General features: G+C 46.4%; 2 protein-coding genes across 5 annotated transcripts in view; both read right to left on the bottom strand.

Annotated features, from left to right (window-relative positions):
• LOC130519067 (copine-8) overlaps nucleotides 1–1,728 on the bottom strand; it is a 36,891-nt gene extending 35,163 nt beyond the window's left edge. The window contains exon 1 of the mRNA XM_057022139.1: nucleotides 1,471–1,728. Within this exon, the coding sequence (XP_056878119.1) occupies nucleotides 1,471–1,568 (98 nt within the window). The 5' untranslated portion in view covers nucleotides 1,569–1,728. The remainder of the gene's footprint in view (nucleotides 1–1,470) is intronic.
• A 3,968-nt stretch (nucleotides 1,729–5,696) lies between these two features.
• Nucleotides 5,697–25,632, bottom strand: LOC130519291 (kinesin-like protein KIF21A). 4 transcript variants are annotated; one of them, XM_057022575.1, is made up of 37 exons: nucleotides 25,225–25,632; nucleotides 18,561–18,783; nucleotides 17,570–17,752; nucleotides 17,088–17,237; nucleotides 16,725–16,859; nucleotides 16,481–16,645; nucleotides 16,012–16,127; nucleotides 15,743–15,938; nucleotides 15,482–15,671; nucleotides 15,082–15,145; nucleotides 14,786–14,989; nucleotides 14,508–14,558; nucleotides 13,938–13,998; nucleotides 13,737–13,848; nucleotides 13,473–13,658; nucleotides 13,197–13,396; nucleotides 13,000–13,107; nucleotides 12,819–12,887; nucleotides 11,936–12,069; nucleotides 11,701–11,845; nucleotides 11,411–11,605; nucleotides 10,708–10,809; nucleotides 10,418–10,583; nucleotides 10,153–10,173; nucleotides 9,732–9,789; nucleotides 9,586–9,640; nucleotides 9,257–9,471; nucleotides 9,022–9,180; nucleotides 8,901–8,933; nucleotides 8,658–8,794; nucleotides 8,497–8,581; nucleotides 8,336–8,425; nucleotides 8,094–8,252; nucleotides 7,902–8,019; nucleotides 7,609–7,779; nucleotides 7,335–7,531; nucleotides 5,697–7,248 (listed from the first exon to the last, which is right to left on the bottom strand). In XM_057022575.1, exons 1-37 carry the CDS (start codon nucleotides 25,266–25,268, stop codon nucleotides 7,191–7,193), a joined length of 4,755 nt encoding a protein of 1,584 aa, XP_056878555.1. In that variant the 5' UTR covers nucleotides 25,269–25,632; the 3' UTR covers nucleotides 5,697–7,190. The 4 variants fall into 4 exon arrangements, with proteins under 4 accessions (XP_056878555.1, XP_056878554.1, XP_056878557.1 ...); XM_057022574.1 differs by having other exon boundaries at nucleotides 13,473–13,661; nucleotides 25,225–25,631; XM_057022577.1 differs by lacking the exon at nucleotides 10,153–10,173 and having other exon boundaries at nucleotides 13,473–13,661; nucleotides 25,225–25,631.
• Between the last annotated feature and the right edge of the window lie 427 nt (nucleotides 25,633–26,059).

Raw genomic sequence — 26,059 nt, 5'->3', positions numbered from 1 at the left:
GAACTTCTTCAAAGTATTTGGAGTGATAACAGCCGATCTGGCGTAAACAGATCCACCCACCCACAAACAGTCGGGCTTAAAAATCGTTTGGTACAGATGTGCTTACGTGCAGCTGCGTATTGGCAGAAAAGTCAGAATAAAAAGGAAGTCACTGAAACTCGGACCAAGCTGGTGGCGTTCAACAGAAAATCCTGACATCAGCTACTGGTCACATGACCAAAGAATCTATCCAGAGGTGGGAAAACACGGCATGACCTTTAACCCCTGGAACGCCACGATAATACTGTTGTCATATCGGTGTTTTTCCTACAGATTCTAATGATCCTAATAGTCATGTACAGCAAGCAGCCTCTGTGTCTGCAGTGAAACGTTCTCACCCCCCACACACCGAAACTTTAATAAAAGGAGAAACCATGGTGATATCTCACACTCCAAGAGTCCACACGGAGAACAACGAACCATTAAAAACCCACAACATAACACAAACATGATGTGAACGCACGCGTCCACGGCATTCCCACTCCGTCTCCAAGTGGAGGTGGGAGGATAGCCATTAAAACATGCACCACCCCAGGGGGCCATTGTGACTCAGACATTAGCAAATCCTGACAAACATGATAATATACCGCGCCGTCTCGCTGTTACCACGGAGATGGCACCAAAAAACCACCCAATGTTGGCTTGTTTCAACTCCTATGTATTATATAAGCACTGGTTAATATGAACTTTTAATACAGACAGGGGTGGGGGGGGCACCTGCACACCTTTGTTGAAGGGAAAAACCAGAAGACATAGATCTGAACAAAGTTCAGTTATTTCTGTACCAGCATCTCACACCCCCCCCCCCCCCCACCTGCAGAGGAAAGCCCCCTTACACGAAGACCACATCAGGGTCCCCGACGTCTCCGTCTCTCCCCATCACGTCACACCCGCATGGGTCCTCGCGTCACGCTGCCTTCGCCTTGGATGCAGCGACCACGTCCCCTGTCAAAGAGCCCCAAACAGGAGCGCCGAGGGCCCCCCCCAGCAGAGCCACGATGACATCATTCAGACGGCGCTGCGCGAGGACACACGACTGCGGAAATTCCAGCAAAATATTTTGACGCAACACGTTGCTTTGATGTTTGCTTTGTTTGAGTTCCACGCCGCGGCCAAAGCCACGCCCACCTCATTACGACACACGCACTTTTCTTTCCGTGTTTAATGTAGTTTTCGAGCAAACAGAACTAGTTCATGCAAACAATACTATCAATTAAAGTTGCACCCAAGGGCAGCTAAACTCCACAATAACTTCTTCTCACTCATATTGTGCGTGCGTGCGTGCGTGCTCTGGTCTAATTGTGGGGATTGTTCCACCTCAGAGTAAATAACACCTTTTCCTTGTTTCTCTCTCCTGTTTCACCAAAGTAAACTTGGACCCGGAGGACGTGCGCGCGTCGAGCGCGTTGGAATAAAGCGGCGTTCTCTTACCTGCAGGACACCGTGATTTCAACTTTGGTGGCAGGAATCGAAGCGTTCAGCGGGTCGAAGTCGCCGATCGACGCCATGTTCAGGAAAGAGTTGTTCATCCTGGCAGCTCGGCGCCTTCGCTTTCCCCCTTCACTCTTTATTTTCCTCTCCGGTGGCCCAGCCCGTTTTTATGAGCAGCAACACAGGAGGAATGCGGGAAGTTGCGTGTGCGTGTGCGAGTGTGCGCGCCGCAGCCGCGAGAAGTGGAGCAAAGGTGCAAAAGAGAGAGAGAGAGGGGAGAGAGAGAGAGAGAGAGCGTGGACTGTGATGTCACTTCGGTCTCCTCCGTTTCTCCCTCTTTGCCTCCTCTCGGGTTCATTTCAGTTCATTTTTGCTTCAGATTTACTGGCGGAATCATAACGACCAAGGTGCAATGAACGGGGGGAAACAGAGGAAACTCTCTGCGTGCGCGCCCCGGATGCGCGCTGCAGAACTGTGGACAACTTGTCCCACGATGGCTGCGTGTTTGCTGCCTGATTCTCAATCTGCACGTGATTCTCCTGTACAGATAAACGTGCAGCAGCCATAGAAGGTGCTCGTCTGTCCGGTAGCATCTGCTCCCTTCAGGGACCCGGACTGATTTGAGCCCCCATCTGAAGACTAATAACACACGCGTGCGTTATTACACTACACTACTTCCTTATTCACCCACCATCCTCGGGGTCAAAGGGAGCGTTGGAGCCAGTGGTCAGTGAGGGAGCGCCATTAACACACCCTGTCTATCACAGGACACACACACCTGTGACTACAAAAGCCATTTAAAACGTCCAGTCGACCCAAGGAGCCAAGGAGCCGGTCTCAGGACTGGGAGGAAACCAGTCTGGTCTAAAGTGGATTTGCATCGTGGCCATTAGCAGCAGGCACTCGGCACTATTCACCAGCCCCACCAGCCCCACCAGCCCCCGGGGGACCGACCCTACTTAACCTGTAAATGAGACTCCCAGGTTTTTTTTTTAATTTTTATAATGATTAAGCCACCGCTTATTGTGTGTTTGGAGCTCTTTTTCCAAATCAGTCAAAAACACATCATAGAACAAAATATCCCTCTCAGATAATCACGCACGTTTCCGTTGTGCGCGTAGCTTCAGATTATAGCGTTACACCTTCGTTTCCACGCACCAATCTGTGTCTTCGCCGCGCCAGGACGATAAGAATCTGATTTAATGAACTGAGATGGAGACCCTCCTCTGGCAGAGAATAGAATGACAGCGTGATGAATGTGAGGGGAAGAGAATGAGAGTCACATCAAGAGGACATTTTGTGTGTCTCCAAAAGTGTCACACGTGGAAACGATCTCCTGTGTGCCTGCAGACCCGCCCGAGAGAAGGCCTCCATTACACGTTTAAGTGCAACTATATGTTCATGCAAAGTGCCCCAAACTGACCTGGTGACACACACTCGCTCTGTGCGTGTGTGTGTGTGTTTTAGCTGAGCATTGTGCTGAGAGTCACAGGAATTTAAGATGACATATCTGAGCATTACTCAGTTGGTTTACTGGCAAACGCCGCGTCTCTAAATATAGCTGTCTCACAGACACACGCAGCGCCACGCCCTGGGCTGGATACGCCGCGCCGAAGCACAAACACCTTGGAGGCACCTTTGGGCAAACATCACGCCGTCACCCCGTAATCAAATGGGTGGGTGTGTGTGGGTGGGATCAGATGCAGAGGTGGGAGGATGAACGGGCCGACACCGAGACAAACGCGGGTCAGGGATCATCCTGAGAGCTGCGGATGTTTATCCCGGGACCACCACAATGATCATGTAGGGAAATATTGGAAGGTTTTGGGGATTTAAAAGGATTTTTGGGTGGTTAAGACAATCAGACGATAATTTCTTTTTTAAAAAGTTGTTATGGACTTAATACGACTCTGTGTTTTGGACCCTTGACCCAGGTGGTGTGAGACAAGGTCACGTTTCCAGGCTTTCCTCCCGAAATGATGTGAAAGGATCTATTTCCTCTCTGGCACAGAAAAAGAAACGCGGCTGTTTTTGTTCACCGTGACTCCAAACTGCGTCGATGCGCAGTGACGCTGTGGTCGCCCTCTGGTGGCCGGTTGTGGCAAAGCAGTAACATTCAGTCACGCCCCAAAAATGAAGCCTCGCATCGACCCTGATGGTGTTCAGACTCTTAAATGATGGTGCAGTCAGCAGTATCAACCCCAGGCTTTAGGCTTGTGTAGATGATAATCTTAATAAGACACATTTTACCAAGTTGGTGTTAGAGGTAGGCAGATCTGTGTCATTCCCTGATCGGCTGGGCAACCGCACGGCGCTCTCATCATTAGCCTGAGCTGTTATCCCTCTGTGGGAATTGATGGGAACATCTGGAAGGCCAGACTAAATGTTAAACTTGGGAGTTTTTAATGAAGCTGGAGTGGAGCCGAAGGCTGAGTTGAGTTGACCTCTCCCTGTGATCGAAACCGTTTCAGATTGGGATCAGCTTGTGGGCGAGCGGAGTGTCCAGCGTTCCCAGTTACTCTCCACTGTAAATGGAGAGCTCAAATCATGCTGACCAGCACCTACATGAGGAGGATAATCAGCCTTTCACACACACTTGACCCCGTCGCCATGGTTGCATCTATCCCGGTCTGATCTCCACACCTTTATCTCGACACACTAAACAGTCTCCACATCTCTCAAATCTTTTTGGTCAACATTTATATATATTTTTTTTCCAAATGTTGGTTCCCAGTCGGCTGTGCCTAATAACTGAGATCTACCCAGAGGTGGGCGAGGCTGAATTCCATAACCGCATTAAAGGAGTGAGCAGCAGTATCACGGCTCATCAGTTCTGGTCATTAAGCAGCAGAGCTGGTATTTTTAGCTGAAGGATTCACTCCGAGATAGGAGCAGGGGTGGCGGCGAGCGCTGACCCTTCCTTCCCGAGTCCCTATCGCCTTTCACATGATTGTTTTTAACGTTCCACCTCCTCTTTCTCCTGTGCGTTGATGCGCCTGTACATATTCAGCCTCTAGTTCCATGCGTCTGAAACACATGGTCATTTCCAACCTGTACTTTTGAGACCAGGTATTTTATTTTATTTTTGGACAATGGCTCACTAAATGTCACCACACAACACACAGTAACAGCGGGCATTTTCAGCTTCCAGCTTCTCCGTTTTCACTGCTTCCACAACGTGGACGTAAACCTCGTCGCATCAAACCATATACGAGGGGGGAAATATGAAAATTCTAAGGAATCCTATAGAATGTGAATAACACATCATCAGAACCCATTTAGAGGGGGAGCGAACAGAAATGGAAAATGTCAAAGCAACTGTATTAAGCACATTTATCTGTTTGTCTGTTATAAAAACCACAAAAATAAATACACAAAAAGCACAATATGCTCTTAATCTAGTCTATCACATCAATTAAATGCTGACTAAACTCCTGTCATTCACTAATAATGCTGAAAGGAACATTCATGCATGCATTGTTAGCACTGGCGCTCTCTCTCTCACACACGCACACGCACACACACACACCACTTCGTTTCACAGAGAAATTAACCTGTATTGATTATATTTCCTCAGTAAATACAAAGCAGCTGCAGCTGTTCAAACCAAATTATTCCCATGGATTAAGCTGTGAAAGGTGAGCATCCGGTGGGACCTGCATGTCGCCCCGATCAATCCGCTCACTGAGCAGATCAGGAGAGGACGCGCTCTCAAAACTGCTCATGCCTGATACGAATTAAAGCGAAAGTGAAACTCACTATTGATTGATGGTGAGGTGTGATTAATTGTCTGTACAGTAGCACTCTTGGAATCTTTCCTGTCGAGGCAGAGTGGATTTACTGTTAACCAACACTACTTCCTGTTACTCAGGGTGACTGGAGCCTATTGCAGTGGACCCCAGGAGGAAACCCACACAGGCATGAGAACGCGCACATCAAAAGGTCATAAAAGACATCAAGCGTGGAAAATTCTTCAAATTTACAGAAGCAGATGAGCAGCAGATGTTTGGATCAACTCACTCATGGAGCTTCATGGATGATCTTCATGGCAGAGGTTCAGCACAGACAGGCACAAGCTGCTGCTCTGCCCCTGAGAAGCCAAATATCACCCAGAATCAATACTGATGCAGATATAACCGCCCATTTTTTGCCGTTCGTCGTGAAATGTCTCCATCGTGTGGCCATGAGGTAATATTACACAATTTAGGAAAGATACCTGCTGAAACTTCCTTTTTAAAAATTAGAATTTATTTTCACACTGCGGTCAGTTAATCACTTAAAATAGTGCACAAGAGGGTCCGACAAGGTCAAAGGAAACAGTCATATTTACACTGGAAGATACGACCAACATAAGCCAGTTACAGTGTGATTTATCCTTGATATAATAATCAGTCATTGTTTGAAATTATGGATTACTCATTCCACATAAAATTATGTGGTAAAACTTATTTGAATATGTATTCGACAAAATATTCCTTTATCAGTGTAATGAGGTTTGTTCTTTTGATTTAATTTCTTGTTCATTTCAATGATGATAAGACTGTTTCCAGTGGGATACACACACACACACACACACACACACACACACACACACACACACACACACACACACACACACACACACACACACACACACACACACACATCTACATTTGCAACAGGCGCTGATCATAATCTCAGTTTTTAAGGGGAAAACCCACATGATGTACAGACAGACAACTGCATTATGATGCTAAGACATCAGAGGCCTGTTATAAGGAAGACAAGAGCGTATTATAAAATACAACTCAAAACAAAAAATAAATAATAGTGTTTGAGACTCATACTCCAAAGTCTGGATGGTGTTTCATATGAGGAACTGCAGCACGTGTGCAGCCTGTACTGTAGGTGCAAATGACAGGAATAAAAAACACACGTCTTTCAGAAACAGATAGAGTCACAGTATTTCATTGTCTTATTAAGGAAAGGGAAAAAAAACTTGAAAAGGTGCTTGATTCCAGTAACATGCATGAGTGACAAGTTACCGGCATCCTTCAGGCTTGGGCGGAGAGATTTCTGGTGTTTATATTCCCACCGAGTACAGAGAGAGGGGGCATGTTTTTCCAGATGTGCCCAGAGACGCAGATCAGAGAAGTCATAGTGGAGCTGATATGAGAAGACCACCACAACCAGGAGGAAAGGGAAAATGCCTCAAAACTGTCACAGCGTCAGACTTCCTCTCCTTTAAATGTATGAAGAGCAACTGGGCACAAGATCGCTGAAACTAGCTTCTTCTAACTCAATTTCAATTAGACCCACCAATGCAGCTAATTAGGGTTTAAAAATATATGACTTAGGCCGCAAAGAGCATTAAACCCTCAGTGTCCAGCAATTCAAAGAGCAGAAGACGTAAAAAACAATCATGTTGGGGAGGGTTTGGCAGCATAATGTTGTATTTTTGGTCCTATATAGAGAGAAACACTCACAATTGTTGCTGGTGGGCAGAAAACCTCCAACCTCTCTTTAAGCAAAAAATAGTATCCATGTTGTCCAGCACTGAATGAAGGACAGGACATAAATTTGTCTGATTAGGACAGAAAGATGTCGCCCAGTTTAGCTGAGGTGAGGCTCTGTTGTGCCCTTCACACACTCACTAAGGCCTCGCTCTCTGGACTCGGTGTGCAGTTGCTTTAAATAGTTCCCTTGATGGAGTCGGGGTAAGGAGACGTCCTCGGCAGGTATCAGTAGACTCCTTCCTCTAGAGATCCTTTGGCTTCCCAAATCTTCACAGTGCGGTCACTGATTTACAAACAACAAGCAGGAAATCAGTGAACAAAAACCAGCTCAAAGTCCAAAAGACCCATGAGAATTTCAGCGTGACTCACTCTGATGCTGTGAACACTTGGTTGCTGTTAGTGGCGAGACCGTTGATGGGACTGTCGTGCCCCCGGACTTCACCGAGAGGTGCGAGTGAGTCAGCGTGCCAGAGATGCAGCAGCCCGCCTCTGCCTCCGCTCAGCAGCACCGAGGAGCCGGGAACTACCCCCAGAGCGCTCACCCAGTCGCCCTGGGTGCCGGAAGACTGCGGGAGGACAACGTTTATGGTGGATAAATGATATAAGATTCGTTATAACTTACCCTGTTACACTCTGACTGTACCTGCAGCAGCTGCTTACTGGCCAAGTCCCACTTCTTGATGTGGCAATCTCTGGACCCACTAAAGAAGACGTCTCTGTGCACGGTCAGAGACTCCACGCCGTCCTGATGCGCAGGCTCGAAGGTGTGGCTGGAGCCGATGCTGCCCTGGGTGCCTTCTCCCACTTCATGCATCTGAAAAAGCAGAAGACGTGATCTGATCGCTCGTATCCTCCCGCTCTCAGTGTCACCGGTTTAAAAGAAATAAAGGCACAGATCCACTTTCATCAAGCTTCTATAGAAGCTTACTGTCTTACTTTAATGTGATGGTCTTTGGAGCCTGTAAGGACAACATCCTGTCCACTGCCCAACCTGTCAACAGCCAAACACAGGACAGGCCCCAAGTGGCCCGTCAACTTCCCCGTGGATGCGAACCTATGACAAAGGACATATTCTAATATATTGGAGCCCTTTGCATTACTCTGACCGCCGTGTGTTACTAGACTTACTTGCGGAGGTCCCACATACGCACAGCATTAGCAGCAGCAGCGTAGAGAAAGTACCCCGACGGGTTCAGGGCGATCTGGTTGATCTGACTCTCTCCCGGTGGCACAGAAAAACTCCTGACAGAGGAAGTGGTGTCACCTGAACCCACCTGGCCCGATGACCTGACACACAAAACCACAGCGGTCTTCATTTTAGCATCAGTGAATGATCTTGACCTCCGAAGAATCAACGCGAGACAACATACGTGAGAGTGCGGACACATTTGGCAGAGTCCCGGATGTCCCAGACTTTGATGTAAGCAGTGGAAACAGTGAAGACAAGGCTGGACGTGTACCTGGAACACACAAAGGTCTCACACGTGGAGCGGCAGCAGCAGGAAACAACGCGCGCTGCTGCTGAACTCACCGGACTGACACCACACTGCTGGGATGATCTGACAGAGACATGATCTCCTGACCAGTCACCAAGTTCCACACTTTACACGTGCGATCTACAAATATAAACCAGGTGAGTAAAAGCTCACTGTAGTTGATAATTACGTATCAAAGAATCTGGGCTCCTTTAACCTTTGGATCCTGTGAAGAGCAGGTCGTCTGTGGCGTCGACGCATAAAACGGGCTTGGAGTGTCCCTCTGCTATATAGACACACTGGAGCTTGGTCGCGCGGCTGGTTTTAGTCGTCGTCACGGGATTAATCACACCTCTATAGCAGATCATTGCAGTGAGATTTAAAAAAAACAACCTTAAATTTCAGGCTTATTCTGTTAATTCATCAGAAAACCTCTGCTGTTGAAGAAGGGCAACATTACCTATCGCCTTCAGATAATGGAGATTCCTCCAAACTGAAAAAAAAAAAGAATTACCTTATGCAAACACAAGAATTGGAGGATAAAATGAAACGGGTGTGACCTCAGCACAGGAGTCACTCACGGTGATTGGTAGTTGCTGCTTTTAGCCACAGCCTCTGCTGTGCTAACTGAAGGCGTGTGTGTGGCTGCTATGGTTGTCGGGGTTGTTTGCTTCCGTCGGCTGAGCGGCGAGCGCTCGATTTGCCTCCTCTCCGGCCCGGTCGGTGACCTGGCTCCAGACCTGCAGACAACAGCGAAACCGTGAACCACGACACGCCAAAAGACACAGAGGAGATTTCAGGACGCCGCTGACTCACAAGGTAACGGGTCTGGCAGTCAGTGGAGACGGGGACACGGCCCGCTCGCGCTCCTGGAGCTGTCCCGATGTCTGACCCCGCGTGTCTGACAGACCTTCCCGTTGCTCCGAAAGCGACGGCAGAGGGGAGGGGAAGTCTCCGCCGGGCACCTCACAGGACAGATCCCCACTGCTGGCGTACAGCAGCTCCATCTGAGTGGCGGCTCGCCGACGAGCCTGAGAAACCACAACAATCGGTGGGCTAATGACTTAACTTATCACGCTAAGTCCCCTTTATTTATTGCTGAATGATTCTGAAAGAATATTCTCTTTCTCCTCTTGTGTCAGCACCTTATTTCTTTGTCTGGATTCTCCACACAGCTTCATCAGATCTGACGCTAGTGTGCTGAAACAAAATGGGCCAACGGTTACACATTCATGCCGGTGCTGCACAATAAACCAAAAATAAAAGAATGAACCCGTGCGCTCGAGTTTACCTGCCCTCTGCGGCTGGACTGGGAGTGGACTCGTCACTGCTGCTGTCCTCTCCGTTTTCTACCAAAAAAGACACACACATCTTACATTATTTGGAGCATTCAGAAGGATTCCTCGAGTGTAAAACCACATCCCCACAATGATGGAAAAAGCGAGACACTGCAGGAGGATGAAGATTACAGCGTCATCAGTTCAGGACGTGCTAACGGGAGGGGGCACTCACATCACAACACATGCACATCGTGGCAGAGTTATAGTGAAGAGTTAGTTAGTACACTGGGGCGGGAGGTTACTGCACACTAAAAGATTTCCTTATCCATGAATCTTTTACACATTTCTTGTGACAGACACAGCATGACTGCATGGTGACAGATCTGGAAACCTTGTAGTGGTGCCGAGTATTTATATGCATCTCATACTCACCTGGTGACAGGTAACCTAACTCTGTGTTCACACCAACACAACAGAACAAAGAAAACAAATCAAAACCCAAACTGAGAAGAGAAATGGCTGCATTTTTATTTTACAGGCCTCTTTTTTGTTTTGCGTTGCATTACTGATTGACTATGTACTAGATCGAATGCTGAGGCATGCAAAATAAAAGAGAGCCGTGAATGAAATGATGCACGAGAAGGTGATTTGATTTGAAGAACATGCTCAGATGGGGGAATTCGCTGGTTTTCCTGACCTTGCAGAGCGTTGCCCAGCAGAGCCTCCAGCTCTGGGTTAATCTCTGCCTTCTCCTTCAGCATGTGGAAGAGCAGCTGGTTCTGTGTGGCGCTGTTGATCTCAGTCTGCTTCAACCTGCCCTCCATCACCTTCAGCTGGGAGTCCTTCTGTGATGCTTGCAGACCCTGAAGGGCCAAACAATCACGAATGGGTGGTGTGGGAAATTACACTTGCATGACCCCATTTAAGATGCTGACACTGACGTGAGGGAGCCCTTATGGCAGCAGTGCGTGGGGGGGCTGGTGTTACCTTATTGAGGGCCAAATTCATTAAGTGGTCCAGAAGAAAGCGAGCCTCTGATAAACTACAGGAGCTGATCACTGCAGCCACATCCACCGTGTCTCCTTCCTCCTGCAAATGGCCCCAAATAACACACACATTTAATAAGTAGACTTTGAGAAAGTCAGTCACAAAATGTGCGCTGGATCAAATGTATGATTTATGTGCCTTCCTTAGAAAATAGGTCTCTGGAAATGAGCAATTTCCATCTTAATTAACTCTCTGATAGAACAAGTTTGCTGTGAAGAAACTGGATGTGTAACATGATGACACTATTGGGGTTTAGGCAAATTTCCCATGAAGCTAATATTCAGGAGAATCATGAACGTCTGACATTGTTTCCAAAATTGGAAGCATCTGGTCCATTGAGCAATATGGAGCAAACTTTCTCAAACAATTAATGAGGTCATGTTCCTGAACTCTGAAGAGAGGTTTCGTGCCTCATTAGGCACCAAAACTTCAGGGTTTTCTTGAAGCCTTTTTTTGAGTCTTTGCATGATTTTTATTTGTGGGGTCAGAAAAGCTGCTGGTGATCTGTGCAGTTGTTTCTCTGGCTTCCTAGAGGCTCTGCGCTACCTAATGAAGCAGAGCTGCACAATACTCTAACTTATCAGACTCCAAAAACTCCACCAAACTATTCCCTTTAGATTAATTTGGAGAAATATGGGCTCACCTTTGCCTCCTCCATCTGCATGATGTTGGCCTGGCAGTCAGCAATGCTGTCGTTGATGTAGTCGATGTTGGCGCCCAGAGACTCCAGCTCCTCGTTCAGGGAGGCCAGACTGCGATCAGCATCAGCCCCCTCTGCCGCCATCTTTTCTCTCTTCCTGGACACTCGCTCTCTCCTCTTGGTCAGGTCCTCACGTTGCTAAATGGTAAATTAGAGCAGAAACCATCGGGATTAGGAAGCAGCGATTATACCTTTAGGGCAAATTCCATCATTTGGTATTTAGGAGCGGTTACTCTCAGCAGCCGGTTCATATCCGTCTCCATGTTGGAGATGGTCATCCTCTGCATGATGATGTCACTGATTCGTCTCTCCAGGGATTGCCATTTGGTCCTGGCTGTCCGGGTGAGGTAGACACTTCCCATTCTCACTGAAGAATTCCTGAGGGAAAAGTAGCTTTTTTAAAAAAAACAACAACAACAAAAAAAACCACAGCTTAAACTTATTTTGTAAAAAAATGTGATCTCACACCTGGCTCCATTGGATGAGGCCACTCCAGACGCGGACATCCTCCCTTGGGTGGGTTTATGGGATGTCTCAGGTAAACTCACCTTTCTACTCACTGTCCCAGACGCGGGCCTCACCTGACGCCGAAGAGCTGACACCTGAATAAGTGCATGAAAGAAAGGAGTGTTTTGTGGTTGTGCTTTTGTATTACAGTGGGACCTCTACTTACGAAATGAATTGGTTCCGGAAGTTGTTTCGTAACCTGAAAATTACGTAAGTAGGGACGCGTTTTCCATGTAAATGCCCTAATCCGTTCCAAGCCCCCAAAAATTCGGAAATAGTTTTTTTTATAAATCATAAAAATGCGTCAAAACATGTAACAAATACATGTTACAATTAGATTACCGCACAATAAATGTAGGAATTCAGTGCAAGGCTTCTCCAGGAACAACATGAACTTTATTACAGGCTAATCTTACATTAGCCGTCATTACTAGCAACAAACGTTAACACTTGTGGTAACACCGCCACCTAATGGACAAACATACGAACACCCACAATAAATAAAAGTTAAACGAAGAAGACGCTGGGATACACACAAACTTGTACAGATTGACGTCCCTCCTAGCCAATGGGATGACAGGAAGATGCTAGGCGATAGCCAATGGCAGCGCAGCTACAAGCATGTTTGCGTTCGCTAAACTCCGCGAGCTGCGAGTAGCAGCGGTAGCGTATTTTTGCCTTTCGTATCTTGAAAATTCTTTCATAACAAGAGGAAATATTTTTTCCCGTTGAGACGTTTTGTAACCTGAAAATTTCGCATGTAGAGACGTTCATAAGTAGAGGTCCCACTGTATATTTAGGATTTTATGTTGAAATAAATAGAACTCAGGTTTCTACAGCTCACCTCTTCAGTCTTCCTGCGGAGCATCATTTCTTGTTGTCTCTTCTGGGCTTCCATCTGCTTCAGCTGGTACTAAAGTTTGAACAAAAACAACTTTTGATCCCGAATGAACTGATCTGAGCCGTTTGGAAATATTGACATGTGTTTATATTGAAGATGCATAAAATAACAGCACGTCGGTCACCTCTGCTCTGCGCTGGTCTTTCTTCAGAGAGGCGATCTCCCGGTTCCTCCTGCTCTCTGCAGCTCTGTTTCGGTCCTGCTGCTCCTTCATCTGGCGCATCAGCGCCACCTAGTGCAAGTAAGAAGAAGCACAAGACAGATATTAACAAATAAACAGGAGGAGGTAATGCTAAAGACCAAAGATCCTGCTTCCTTCACCTTAGTCTTCTTCATCTCGGTCACATCCATCTGCAGTTTTTTGAGCTGTTTCTCGTACTGTGACTGGTTCTTCAGGAGTCGGGCGTGCTCCCTCTGAGCTGACTGCAGCTTCTGCAACTCCTTGTTCATGGAGCTGAGCTTCCTCTCATATTCTACTCGGATCTTTTTGGCCTTTTCCTCCATTCCCGACTCAACTGAACCTGAATAGTGACAAGACGTTTGTAACGATGAGTGAAACGCAGGTTTAGGTGGGCCGCCTGTTGCTGCGTCTCCTACCGATGTTGTGCAACACCTTGTCCCTCTCCAGCTGCGTGTCTCGGATCTTGTTCTGCAGCATCGTCAGCTTCTGTTCATACTGCTGCTTCAGGGTGTGTAGACGCCGCTGGCTGTTCTCGAGCTCATCTATCAGCTTCTGTTTAATGGCGATCTCACACGTGATGTTGGCGAGGTCGGCCTGGACGTCTTCTGCCGCACAAGAAGCCGCATCTAAAACCCTCTTCAGTCTGGACGGGTAAAAAAGCTGTGGCCGATTATATTCACCTTTCTCATCCAGCTCTTCAGAGTCCGAGTCCTCAGATGTCTCATCTCCCGCCAGGTCGTATTCATCCTCCTCAGCATCAGCATCCTCGGCTTCGTCGTGGTCACTGCCCTCCTGGAAACAAACAAAAGGGAAAATTCAACCAAAACAAGGGTAGATTGTTTAAATCCTGCAGTCTCAAAGTGCATGAGTGTGCACGCCACCTCTGCCACGTCTTCATTGCTTTGCTCCTGTTCATTATCCGGCGCTTCCTCTTTGTTAGTACTGAAACAGAAAAAAACACATTAATTCAGAGTAAATTCAGATGTTTCCGCTGGCATTGGAGGTCAAGTTTAGAATTATCTGGAAAAAAAGGGGATGAGGAGCACATGCAAGTGATGACACACAGAATGAGATCAGGAGCAGGTCAGTCGAAGATCAACGTGTGATTACTGTTTGATAGTGTCACAGGATATCAATCACACATGGAACTGTACATCAACAATGATGAGTCCAATATATTAATATGATTTCATTATGGCCCAAACACAAATGGTGTTTTAAGCTCTAATCGACCAAAGAGACCAAAGAGACAAAGGGTTAAAAGGCAACAATTATATCTGCCTCCCCCCTGGAGCAGGAGGCACCTGCCAGTGCACAACAATGTTAGAGATTAGTCACTCTCGGAGCTCAGAAAGGGGAAATGATTACTGATTAACTGAAATCCTGACAATCGCTCAATTGTTCAGGTTTCAGAGTCAACCTAGTTCTGGATTTGGTCTACTGGAGCAAACCTGGGGCCTTCAGCATGCCAGTGCTGGTGACTCTCTTCATATCTCCTGAGTCTTCAAAGAGAAAGAAGTGGGGATGGCGGTGAGGCGGGGAGGTGAAGGAGAGGCAGAATGAGGGAAGTTGCAAGGTGAGAAAGAGTGAGAGCAGGAAGAAAAGAGTGGGTGAATGCTGAGAGTGAGATGTGAGGATGCCACTGACACGCTCACACAGACAGATAAATGTCTGTCAGTCTGTCAAACCTTCACAAACATCATCTCCGCCTTGTTTGAAAAGATCTTACCTCTTTTTCTTCTTCTTCTTTATTTTCTTGAGCTTCTCCAGGTTTCGCTTGGCCATCTCAATGACTTCGTTGGCCTCCTTCTCAGGGACCACCAGGGCAGAGGAAAAGGAGCCCGGGCCCCCGTAGAGGGAGGAGCGCGTGGAGGCTCGGGACAAGCTCTTCCTGAGATTTTCACACACAGCCTCGCTTTCGAGAAGTTTGGCTCTGAAGGAAGTCACGTGTTCAGCTTAAGGTGTTTTTCATTTGGGAATATTTCGTTTGAAAACTTGGACTTTATAATGAATCGAAGTTTGTACCGGAGTTCCTCGATTTCTTTGATGTAGTTCTGAATCATGTTTCCGATCTCTTCATTGCCTTCACCTACAACCAGAAATCAGGAGTTTATCATTAAAAAAAGGAATTGTTGTGTACATTTTCTCTTATTTCATGGTCTTATATCACTACTTGGCTTGTTTTATGTTTTTAATTGAGTCAAACTGCATTCATCTTGGCCTCAGAGTCATTTCATAGTTCTGGAAGCATGATTAGAAACTCAACGGTTTCTGAAATGTCTAAAAACACCACAGCAGTGTCCCTTTTAAATCCTTGCCACAGCACACAACAACTGTTTTGGCATCATAGGCAAGAACATACAACCTGCAATTCTGTCAAAAATAATAAACTAAACAATATATAAAGTAATTTTTGAGTCCCGACCTGCTTTGGCCATAACCTGGTAGGCTTGGTCACTGAGGATCTGTGTGAGTCTGGCTCTCTGAGCATCGATGGTCTCCTGCATTGCCTTGACTCTCACTCTAAGGTTGTTGTTCTCTGTCTGCAGCATAGAGTTCTCATGGACCAAGTCATTGATGCCCTCCATGCCATCTTCGCCCACCATGCGTTTCCCCTGAGGATACGCTCCATATAAGTTATATGGAATAAAAATATCTCTCTCCCCTCTGAATACGCTCAGCTCACCGTCTTATACTCCATCAATTCCATCTGCAGTCGTGCGATTTCTGTCCTTAATGCGCTGATCTGTTGACTGGCTTTGTCCTGGTTCACCATCACCTTGTTCTTAATGTTTCGGGCTCTGTTGGCGTACTTTAGAGTGTTCAAAGTCTCCATGAAGTCCCGGTCTGATGGACTGATGCAGGCGATCATCATCGTTTGACTAACATCGGAACGACAGCGTTAGTGAATGTACATGTTTTTTATACGTTTCAATGAGAGGCAACCCAACAAACCTGTTGCCACCCAGTGAGTCCTGTAAGAGCCGTGTTAGTTTGGAGTCTCTGTAAGGCACGTGGGTGGAGCGTTTACTTCTGTCTCCCAGAGCGCTGATGACATTTCCCAAAGCCAGCTGAGAACAGACACGTTTCTTTCAATGTGAAAACTGACAAATATTCTATCTTTAACCAGAGAAAGATGCGTTCCGAAGTGCAGCCACTGGGAGGCGCTCTTGGTCCACATTCAAGGTTTAATCTGGGGCGTGGACTTTGGGTTTCTCTGTGTTTTATAGTCAAAACAATCGTATATAATTCAAAATGACAACTAACAAATTCCTGAATAATGAATAATTAAATAGTGAAGAAAGAAAAGATCAATAAAGTCACGGTTGCCTAGTAATAATACAGGCACCAATTAAGTCTCCTAATGTGATCAACAATAAAATAATGACGTCCTCTTTAACCAGCATGCTCTCCATTTCCTCACCAGACCACAGTTGATGGAGATGCCCTCTTTTGCTCGGTCTCCTGTCGCCCCGGTTCTCTTCAGCCTCTCAGAACCTGCCAGATCCACAAAGTGGAATTTGGCCGTCAGCGTTTCAAACTCACTGATGTCCGAATTGCTTGCGAGACGATTGTCCGTCACGGTTTCCTGTAAAAGAGGACAGGACACTCATATGCATGTCGCACACTGCAACTCTTTTAAGGGGTGAAGTCCGTGGCGCACATACGTTGTTGTCCGGGGCGCACACGCGGACTTGGCACAGGTGGATGGTGAAGATGGCGTGAGAGCGAGAGCTCTGCACATTCATCTGTGTGCTGGCCGTGGTGCGAGACAGGGCGCCTATCTTCAAGCACTGTATCATCTGGAGAGAAGCAACGGACAGGGCATAATAATAAAAAACATGAAAAAAACAGTCGTAAAAACAGTTATCACCTTACCCATTCTTCAGATTACATAATGAAGAAAAATATGCAGATATTGTGCGAAGAAAAAAAATAATGCAAAGAGTTGGTGCTGCTTTCGAACTGAGAATGGAGAGAGTCCCAGTCCATTTCTAAAAACGTCTAAATATAATAAAATTTGGACTAACCTCAGCTGCAGACGTGACGGTGCGCGTGGTCACGCCGACGGTGTAGATGCCCCCGTTGGCGTCCTCGTGGATCTTGATGTTGGATCGTTGTTTTCTGGCTTCGGGGTCTCGTGCTGTATCGAACAAGTCCAGCACTTCCTCGTTGTACAGCTGGAGAGGATGTTGAAGAACAAAGAAACACAAAAAATGAGAAATCAACCATCATAATTTAGCTCCTTTCCCTTCGGCTCTCAGCAGCCACTTATTGGCAGCTAAAAATAAAAGGGGACACGGACAGACTGATGACACTTTAATGGCTAGAAGCTTTCAAAACTTTCAATCAGTACAGCCCCTTGACCTTTGACCCCTGGCTGTCTGCATGCGATAGCTACAACTAACTAATGGACCCTGAAAAGGGGTCTATTATTTAAAGCCTGTTGTTGTTTTAGCACCCAAAACACTGATTTGTAAAGCATTTTCTTGGTGTGTGTGCGCTTCCGCACCTCCAGGAACTGCGCGTTAATCTTGAACTCGGGGACAGGCCTGCCCTGCGCCGTGGCAGCTTGTTTGCGCTCCTCAATTCCCCTGAACAGGTGGTTGACGGCGCGGGGAATTATGCCCAGCTCATCGTCACCGATGTTGACATCAAAGCCGGTTCCCATAGTGTAGGTCTTCCCCGAGCCTGTCTGGAACACAGGAAAAGAGATCTCACTGCTCAGAGGTCGGGGTGCTGCTGAGTTTCCCTCACACCACGGGGAGGGGTTGGTTTCCATGGTGACAAATAGAGGAATGTGGCATTGAGCTGAAATTCATGCATCACCCTTTCTCTCCCTGAATCCAACCATGATGAGTGTGTCTGTCAGATGAGAGAGGGTGGGCGAGCAAAAAAAACAGTTTGCATTTGTCCCATTTATTAAGCCTGATCGTTCCTCTGGCTACCATGGTCACATTTAAAAACACTGCTGATCTGTGTGTGTGTGTGTGTGTGTGTGTGTGTGTGGTGTGTGTGTGTGTGTGTGTGTGTGTGTAAGGCTCTTTGACAGCAACATAAAAGGCCACAGGAACAATATAAGGAGGGAATAATGAACAGAGACATGGTCAGTTAAGAAAAACCTTTTGGTTGTGACAAAAATATCTTGGCAAACTGGAAGCTGAACAAATACAAATTTAAAAAGTTAAAAAAGTAAAATAAGTTGGTGTTCAGTAAGAATAGAGCTGGCAACCAACATCTTATTAAGATAAAAATGTTGAGGTCATAGTTAGAAAAGGAGTAACAAGTTTTGCATGTGAGCTCTGCTCAGTTCAAGTCAAGGATAAAAGGGGCGTAAAAGGAAAAGCGGCGCTGGTGAGCGCAGATCGGACCACATCAGCTGACAGCAGCGAGGTCTGTTCAAACTTGTATGACACAGCTCGTGATTCCTAATGATAATCTGCTTCGTCCCCTCAGATGTGTGTGTGCGATGCTAACACGTGGGACATGTCCTCACGACCAACCTGTCCGTATGCAAAGATGGTGGCATTGTATCCCTCAAAGCAGCCTTCGATCAGTCGCCCGGTGCAGTGCTGGTAGATGGTCTCCTGCTGAGTGTCTATGTCAAAGACGTGGTCGTAGGTGAAGGCCTTGTCCTTGCCCAGGACCACCTGGGGCTCGCCAGGCATCACAAAGGTGCAGATGTGGCAGCCCTCGATCTTCTCTTTGGCCAGCTGAGGACGGATCCTGCAGGACAAAGGAAGCAGATGGGGGGAAAAAATCATGACATTGGTAAATTTGGTGCTTATTAGTAAGACATACAGTGAATAATACAATGTTAAACAACAAAGCATAAAACACAGACTCATGTAAGTGTTGCTTTGAGCTAATTTGTTAATATGCTAACACGATGCAGCCACAACCGATACAATCAGCTCGGTTAGCAGGTTTTTATTTCCTCCTCAGCAAGATAGACTGATCAGATCAATCTATCAATTAGTCCTAAATTGTGTCAGTGTTCAGTAAAGTAAATAAATACCAGACAGTTTAAAATCCAAAGTTTACCTGACTGCATTTTAAACTCTTGCTAACTCACACTTTCACTCGCAGGCGCTAACATGCAACAATAGCTGTGCCACAAAGTGCAACTGGGTCAGTTGTTACAGAGCAGTAAATTTCCCAGGTTATGTGGTGAGTCAAGCATCTCACTGAAAACACAATCATGGATTCAAAAACCAGAAGCCAAACATGGATTCTTGAAAGAGCTGATGATTTCATTTGGGAGCAGGAACTGTTTACGTTTTCAGTTAATTATCTTTTCAGGACTGTATTTGGTCACCAGGAATCCCCAGGTAAGAGGTCACATCAGTCCCCTCTGCAGCAGACGGGACATCCATGGCCTTAAAACTGATCCCGTCTGGAGCAGAGCTCCTACGTGCTGCAGATGAGTGCTGCTACTGTGTAGCGCGTTTGTGTGTGCGTGCACGTGTGTGAAAGAACCTGACACAGTGGCCCCACTGTTTAGAAAAGAGAGAGTGACACTTCTCTGGGCAAGCAGCCCCACCCTGGATTTTATTAAGGGATTATTGTTCATTCCAGAGCAAATAAACACAAATTATGACATCATTTTACCTCTCATCACTGAACTCATTGTCCACCAGGAGAGGAAGTGGCAACACTTCAAATAGGCAGCACGCTAGCCCCTTAGGCCGTTAAATATGGATTCTTATCATCCCTTTTCCACCACTTTATCCCTGCAACTCAATAATGCAGCATGATATCAAATGGAAAATTCACTTCTTGAACATATATATCATTTTCAGCTGAACCCAGATGACTAAAGCTTGCAAAAGCAATAATACCCAGGACACATGAGACTCTCGAGAAGCGCGATAAATGGCTGCTATTGTGGTTCCCTGCTGGCGTGTGGTGATAAATGTGACACTTTGCATGCATTTACATTCTCCATGTTACATTTGTATACGACAGTGTTAAGTAAAGACAGGAAAGACCAGCTGAGTGAAGCTGAGGAACCGGCCCCAGTCAGAGGGTCTGGTCCTTTAAGGAGACTGTAATTCAGGAAGGTTCAGGAGTGAATCTGCACTAATCCCTTTTCCACCATCCCAAAACATGACACAGAGCTATTACGCTGATCTACGGTAACAGCGGAGGCTCTCATTATCTGCAGCAGGTCCCTCTCACAGGAGAAGGGAGTCAAATGTATATACCTGAATGCTCATAATAGACTGTATCTAAACCAAAACATTCAAATCAAAATGCAGACAGTGTCCACAGATACAGCCGTCTGAGAACATGTTGGAGATAAGAGGAAACAAAGAAGATAAAAAGGGAATGTGGGTGACAGACCAGACAAAATAGGGAGGACAGGCTGCTCCGTGCAGAAGTCGCCAGTACATGCCAGTAATGGTGCTGTGGTGCAAAGGCGCTGCGCTCCTGTGTGTATTCACAACACAGGTGACGGAGTTGGTGGAAAACTGGTGGTGAATCAGGCCCCTGCTGCAGTGTTACACACGTGAGGGACTTGAGCTGCGGTTGGGTTCTGGCCGCCCCCACTGGAGCTCAACCCAAAACACTCTGTTCTCCTGGGTGAACAAGGGCTGCCCTTCAGCGCTGCAGACTTTCGACGTTAATCCTCCATCTCGAGTGACACACAGGCTCCTCAAAGGCTGTTTGGGGAGGAAATTTAACTCCAGAACACTCTCCAGGTGCACACACATTCCTCAATACCTTATAGTAAGTATAATTGCACTGTCTGGGTAATGTAGCATAGGTAATTATGTAGATACCTGCCAAATATTGAGGCCCGTTTATGCAATGTTTGTTGACGTCTGAGGCTTTGCTGAGGCTGTGACCCTAAACCCTTTGAGGAGCCTAAAGGCTGATGTAAACCCAATTTCAACAAGATCGGAAGGAGGCGGGTGTTAAAAATGAGAACTACACATGATTTCCCACTGAAACATACAGGGGACGTGTGGGAATTCTTCATCAGTAATCTAATTAATACGACGTGCGTAAATGTGGGTTCGCACGCGTGTCCGTCTGCGCATGTTTGTGTGTCTCACACGATTGCAAATCCACGTGCCTTCGTAAGAGGATTCAGTTCTGTCTCTCTCTCATACGCACAGGCTCCCTGCGACAGGTCCGGTTACTCCCGACCTCTCCAGCTCATTCCTACGATTACAGGAGGAGCGTGAGAGGAGCTGAGGTCCTCGTGCACCGACAACCGCTGATTAAGTCTGGAGGTTTCCTTTCATGTGGGGGGGGGGGGGGGGGGGGGGGTCCAAAACTCCTTGCGCTGGATTGGAAATTAGCAGAGTGCTGCTAACGTTGCATGAAGAGAGAAAAAATAGATCCGTCATGACCGTGTGCTTCCGGTCACTGACCGAATTACAAGCTGACGTCAGACAGATGCGGCTCATCGTGCGGCGTCACCACTGAGGAGCCCGAGCTCCCTGATTCAATAACTGGTAATGTGAGCTCTGGTTGGGTCATCATACAGCTCAGGGCAGCGCTGAATGATGCAGCAGAAACACTGTGACACACACACACACACAACACACACACACACACACAGACACACACAGACACACACACAGACACACACACACACACACACACACACAAACAGACACACAGACACACACACACACCATCACCTGACTTCATCCATGCTGGAGTATTTTTGGATGCTGCACCATTTGATGGGCCACCTGATCTGAGGCCGCTCTGAGCCCACTGCTATGATTATATTTAATAAATTCATTAAAATTATATCTCATAAATTAAAACACAAAGCAGATCAGCCCATTTGCTTTACGTGTCTGTACTTTTATCTCAAGCAAGAACGCTTTCAATAAGATGCCCCAAAACGGACCAAATATGTCACATGATGAGGCTATTTGTCACACACCTTCTTCTTCCACATCCTCTGACACTGTTGTGTATTCGTGTTCAGTCAAATTAAACTCTTAGTGCCTAAGCAGCTGAAGAATGTCTGCAAACACTGTGATGAGGATATGAGCAGACTGGAGGCCTCTGAGACTATAGCGACAATCAGCCCCCCCCGACACACACACACACACACACACCACACACACACACACACACACACACACACACACACACACACACACACACACACACACACAAACTCTGGACAACTCTACTCATTTCAGATGTCTTTACTTGAACAAAATGTACGGCAGTGTGACCTATTACGCAACGTCAGGCTCAATGATGTGCACAAGTCAAAAGAAGAATCCTTTGGAAGATGCAAGAGAGACCCAGCAGGTTCCCAGTGCAATAAAATGGCCCAAAGGTGACCTAAACCAGGCTGAGACGCAGTAATGGTCGCCCGGGGCGACGGGATGGTTAAAGAGAGTGAAGGAGAGTAAATGTCTCTTTCTGTTAGCAGACTAACAGTGCCCTCACAATGGAAAAGCTTCTCTATTTACAGTAAATAAGCTGAAAATGTAGACTGATATATAGTTTCATATAGTCTAGTTTGTAAGAGAGGAGTTATTGAATATCCAAATATCACATGACAGCAGCTGGCAGATGGCCTGAAGAGTTGCCTCATGCATATTTACCACTGACACGCTCGGACGGACGCAGGCCTGCGCATGCACACACACACACACCACACCACACACACACACACACACACGCTCCTTCAGTGTTTCTGCAGAATTTGGCAGCAGGTGGACGACCTTCCCCTCCCAAACAATCCACAAATGGCGTCGTGGGCGGGGCACGTTCCGGTTGATTTCGCAATGACTTTGGAGGAACCTTCACCATGATATCATCTGTGGCCTAAAACGCTGCTCTTTGAGGTTCATAAGAGTGTAAAAACAAGCAGAAGTGATTCCCTAAACATTGATGGAAATCCCCTGGAACTTCAGTACATCTGACTCCTGTGGTTAAAGACCAACAAGAGCTACTTGATCTGATGGGATATTAAAAAACATCACCTGACAGGATCCTGGAGGCCACGTCTGCACCGCGACCCCGTCGAGGATAAATGGCTTATTTTCAGCGAAGGAACGAATGCACACACAGATGGGCCATTACATAATGACAAAGTGGAACACACAAACATATTTACGCATGGGATGGTTCCAGGGACGTGTTAGTGAATGTAGGAAATGCGCTTCCAAACCAAAACCAGCAGCTGTGGCACCAAAACGAACGTTTCTATCCAAGATGCAGAGTGCTGCAGCCACTCTGGAGGCACATTCCAGCCTAATTTTGCCTCAATTCATCAAGGACGCCTGTTTTGATAGGGGATTAGGAACGTGCCAACAGATAGTGTAAACTCAGCAGGCTGGGGCAGGTACTGGTTGGTAACCTGACGCAAGATTACTGTCAAAACACGCGGTTAACTAAACTACTGCACACTGGGAAGAGTGTGCAAAAAGCAGCTTTTAAGATGTGCAATCTAAGACCCGCCAAGTGTTCGGAGGTGTGTCGACAGATAATAAACAGAGAGGATTCCTGCAAATAACTCATAAATCTAATGTCAGGTGTTGTAAGACAAGGCTGTTGAGCTGCAACACCCACAACAAACCATTACATTTTTAAATGATATATAGAGAAAAGCTTTTGTTGATAGTCCAATTTCTGGCATTAAATAAAAGGTCATGCATTTGTACATACAAATACATTAAAATTAGACATTACTAAATATATTAAAGTGACAAAGAGTGTGTGTATGTGTGAAAGAGAGAGAGAGGGAGCGAGCGAGAGAGAGATCTGCAGACATTACAGCATCATTTTCCAAAATACTGTCAGTACATTTCAAGTCCTGGATGATGCCATTTCTTACTCTGAATGACTTGACACATTTGGATAAAACACATGTAGCAGTTTACAGTCTCAGGGTGGTTGGTGTGTGAACACGATACCTGAACCATATACATAAAAACTAAGAACAGAAGGGACAGTAAAACAATGCCCAGCTCACTGGTCATGAATAGCAGTTAAGGGGAAACCAGCTCAGCTCTTTAAATAATGAATGAAGCCTGAGCACTCAAAGACGTTAGAAAGGGGAAAAGTTTCCATGGAAAGACTCCAACATCTATATCATCACCAACAAGTGTTTATGCAGATAGAACTACACAGGAATCTAAATAAGTCAGCACACATTCATCTACGCAAAGAGGCTAAATGATTATTTCAAGGTAAATATTCTGCTTCATCTTTAGGATTAATGTTGCATTCCTAAAGTTACCATCAAACACAAGTCTGTGGTTGAAAAAATGTTGTTTCCAACTAGTCTAATTCTAATGTGGCGCATAATTAGTGCATTGTAGAGTGTAGAGCAATTACTAGTCATAATTATATTTGTCTTTAGGTCATGGTACTATTGATTTGAGGGTTGCTATGACAGCATGATTGTATTGTTACACTAATATAATCCAAATGCATCAAACAAGGTATTTTTCCTGTACTTTATGTCATACAGATGGGGAAAGATGATGTATTAAGGGTCATGGTGACGGATCTTTTACTGTCTGTGAAGCAGAGAGACTAATAAAATGAGCTGGCTCAGTAAACACACTTGTGGGTCAAAGTCTGAATGCAGAGAGCAACAGGAAACATGAGCCAGCTTTTGTCCTGTCTTCCATAGATCTGCTTCACATGACTGTTTTGATTGCGTTTAAAATGCACGCACGCACACGCACACGCACACACACACAAACGCAGAATGACCCGCTCGCCATTTGAGTAGGTGACAGGAAGGGTCAGATCAGTGATACAGCAGAATTTGCAAGACATTAGCCTCCTCCCATTTCTCCGCTCTCTCAACAGAGAGCTAATGTGTCGCTTTGTGTACAGGTGACACACGCGCACGCGCACGCACACACACACACAGACACAGGGAAGAGTTTTTCCTAATCCCTGCAGCTGAGATCATTCATAAATCTACGCCACGCAGGTATTAACAAAAGAAGCTCACTCCCGGGGCTAAACTGGCAGCTGGAGGAGATGCGGCACAAAAACGACACGATAAAAGCGTCCGCAAACGCTTTTGAGGCACTTTTGGACTGCGCCGCTGAACCGTAAAAAGCATTTTTGTGGCCGGATCAGCGGAGGACTCAATGTCGAGATGTTTGTGACAGGTGTAACACGATAGCGCATCCTAGCAGAAGAGGGCTACATCCTCACCTCAGGGCGACTCGCACCGAGCTCTCATCCGGCCCGCTGCTCATGTTGTCACCGGGGGACAGTCCCAAACAGTCCAACTTAAAAATAGCTTAATTTCCCCTTTTGTTGATCCTCTTAGGGGGTGAGAGCGCCGCCTAGCCGCGCTCCTTCGCCGCTGTGGCTCCTAGCAAAGCGCCCGTATTTATCCTCAGCTCCTGCCGCCTCCTCTAGCGCTTCACCGCCTCCTCCTCCTCCTCGACCGCCTGGAAATGAGAGGAGCCATCACGCAGAGCCACTCCAACTCTTCTCGGGCGATTGGTTCCATCGTCGGGGGGGACACACGCACTGGGCCAGACGGCTGCAGTCACCTCTTAGCCGGCATCGTTTCACTCAGCCTCCTGCACGAGAACAGGTCCGTCTCTGTGTGCGCGTGGACGACAGCGAGCCAATCAGCGTGCAGGCTGATGAGGGGCTACGTCACTGGGCTCCGCCCCTTGCCCTGGACCAATCAGGAGCATCTTAGCCTCAACAATAATACAATGATAAGATATAAGAAAACATCTCCTATTACCGACGAATATTACGGTTGCTTTGTATTTGCAGACTTTTGTTTTAAATGATTAAGTCATCATTACATTCGAACAGATACGTTCTAAAAACTGAGTTCGTCTAGCACACGAGAAAACGACATGAAAGTTATGTGCTGCTACCTTGTGGTCAAATGATAGTACTCGTTTTTAATACGTTTCGCCAGCAGATGGCGACAACAACCGTCTTGTATTAATACATACAAACATAAGGTTTATTCCATTTTTACACACAAAATACTAAAATAGATGTAATAACACAGTTATCT

The sequence above is a fragment of the Takifugu flavidus genome, chromosome 22, assembly GCF_003711565.1.
Source record: "Takifugu flavidus isolate HTHZ2018 chromosome 22, ASM371156v2, whole genome shotgun sequence".
NCBI lineage: Eukaryota > Metazoa > Chordata > Actinopteri > Tetraodontiformes > Tetraodontidae > Takifugu > Takifugu flavidus.
Note: the sequence above shows the minus strand (reverse complement) of the source record. Positions and strands in the feature narration are given on the sequence as shown.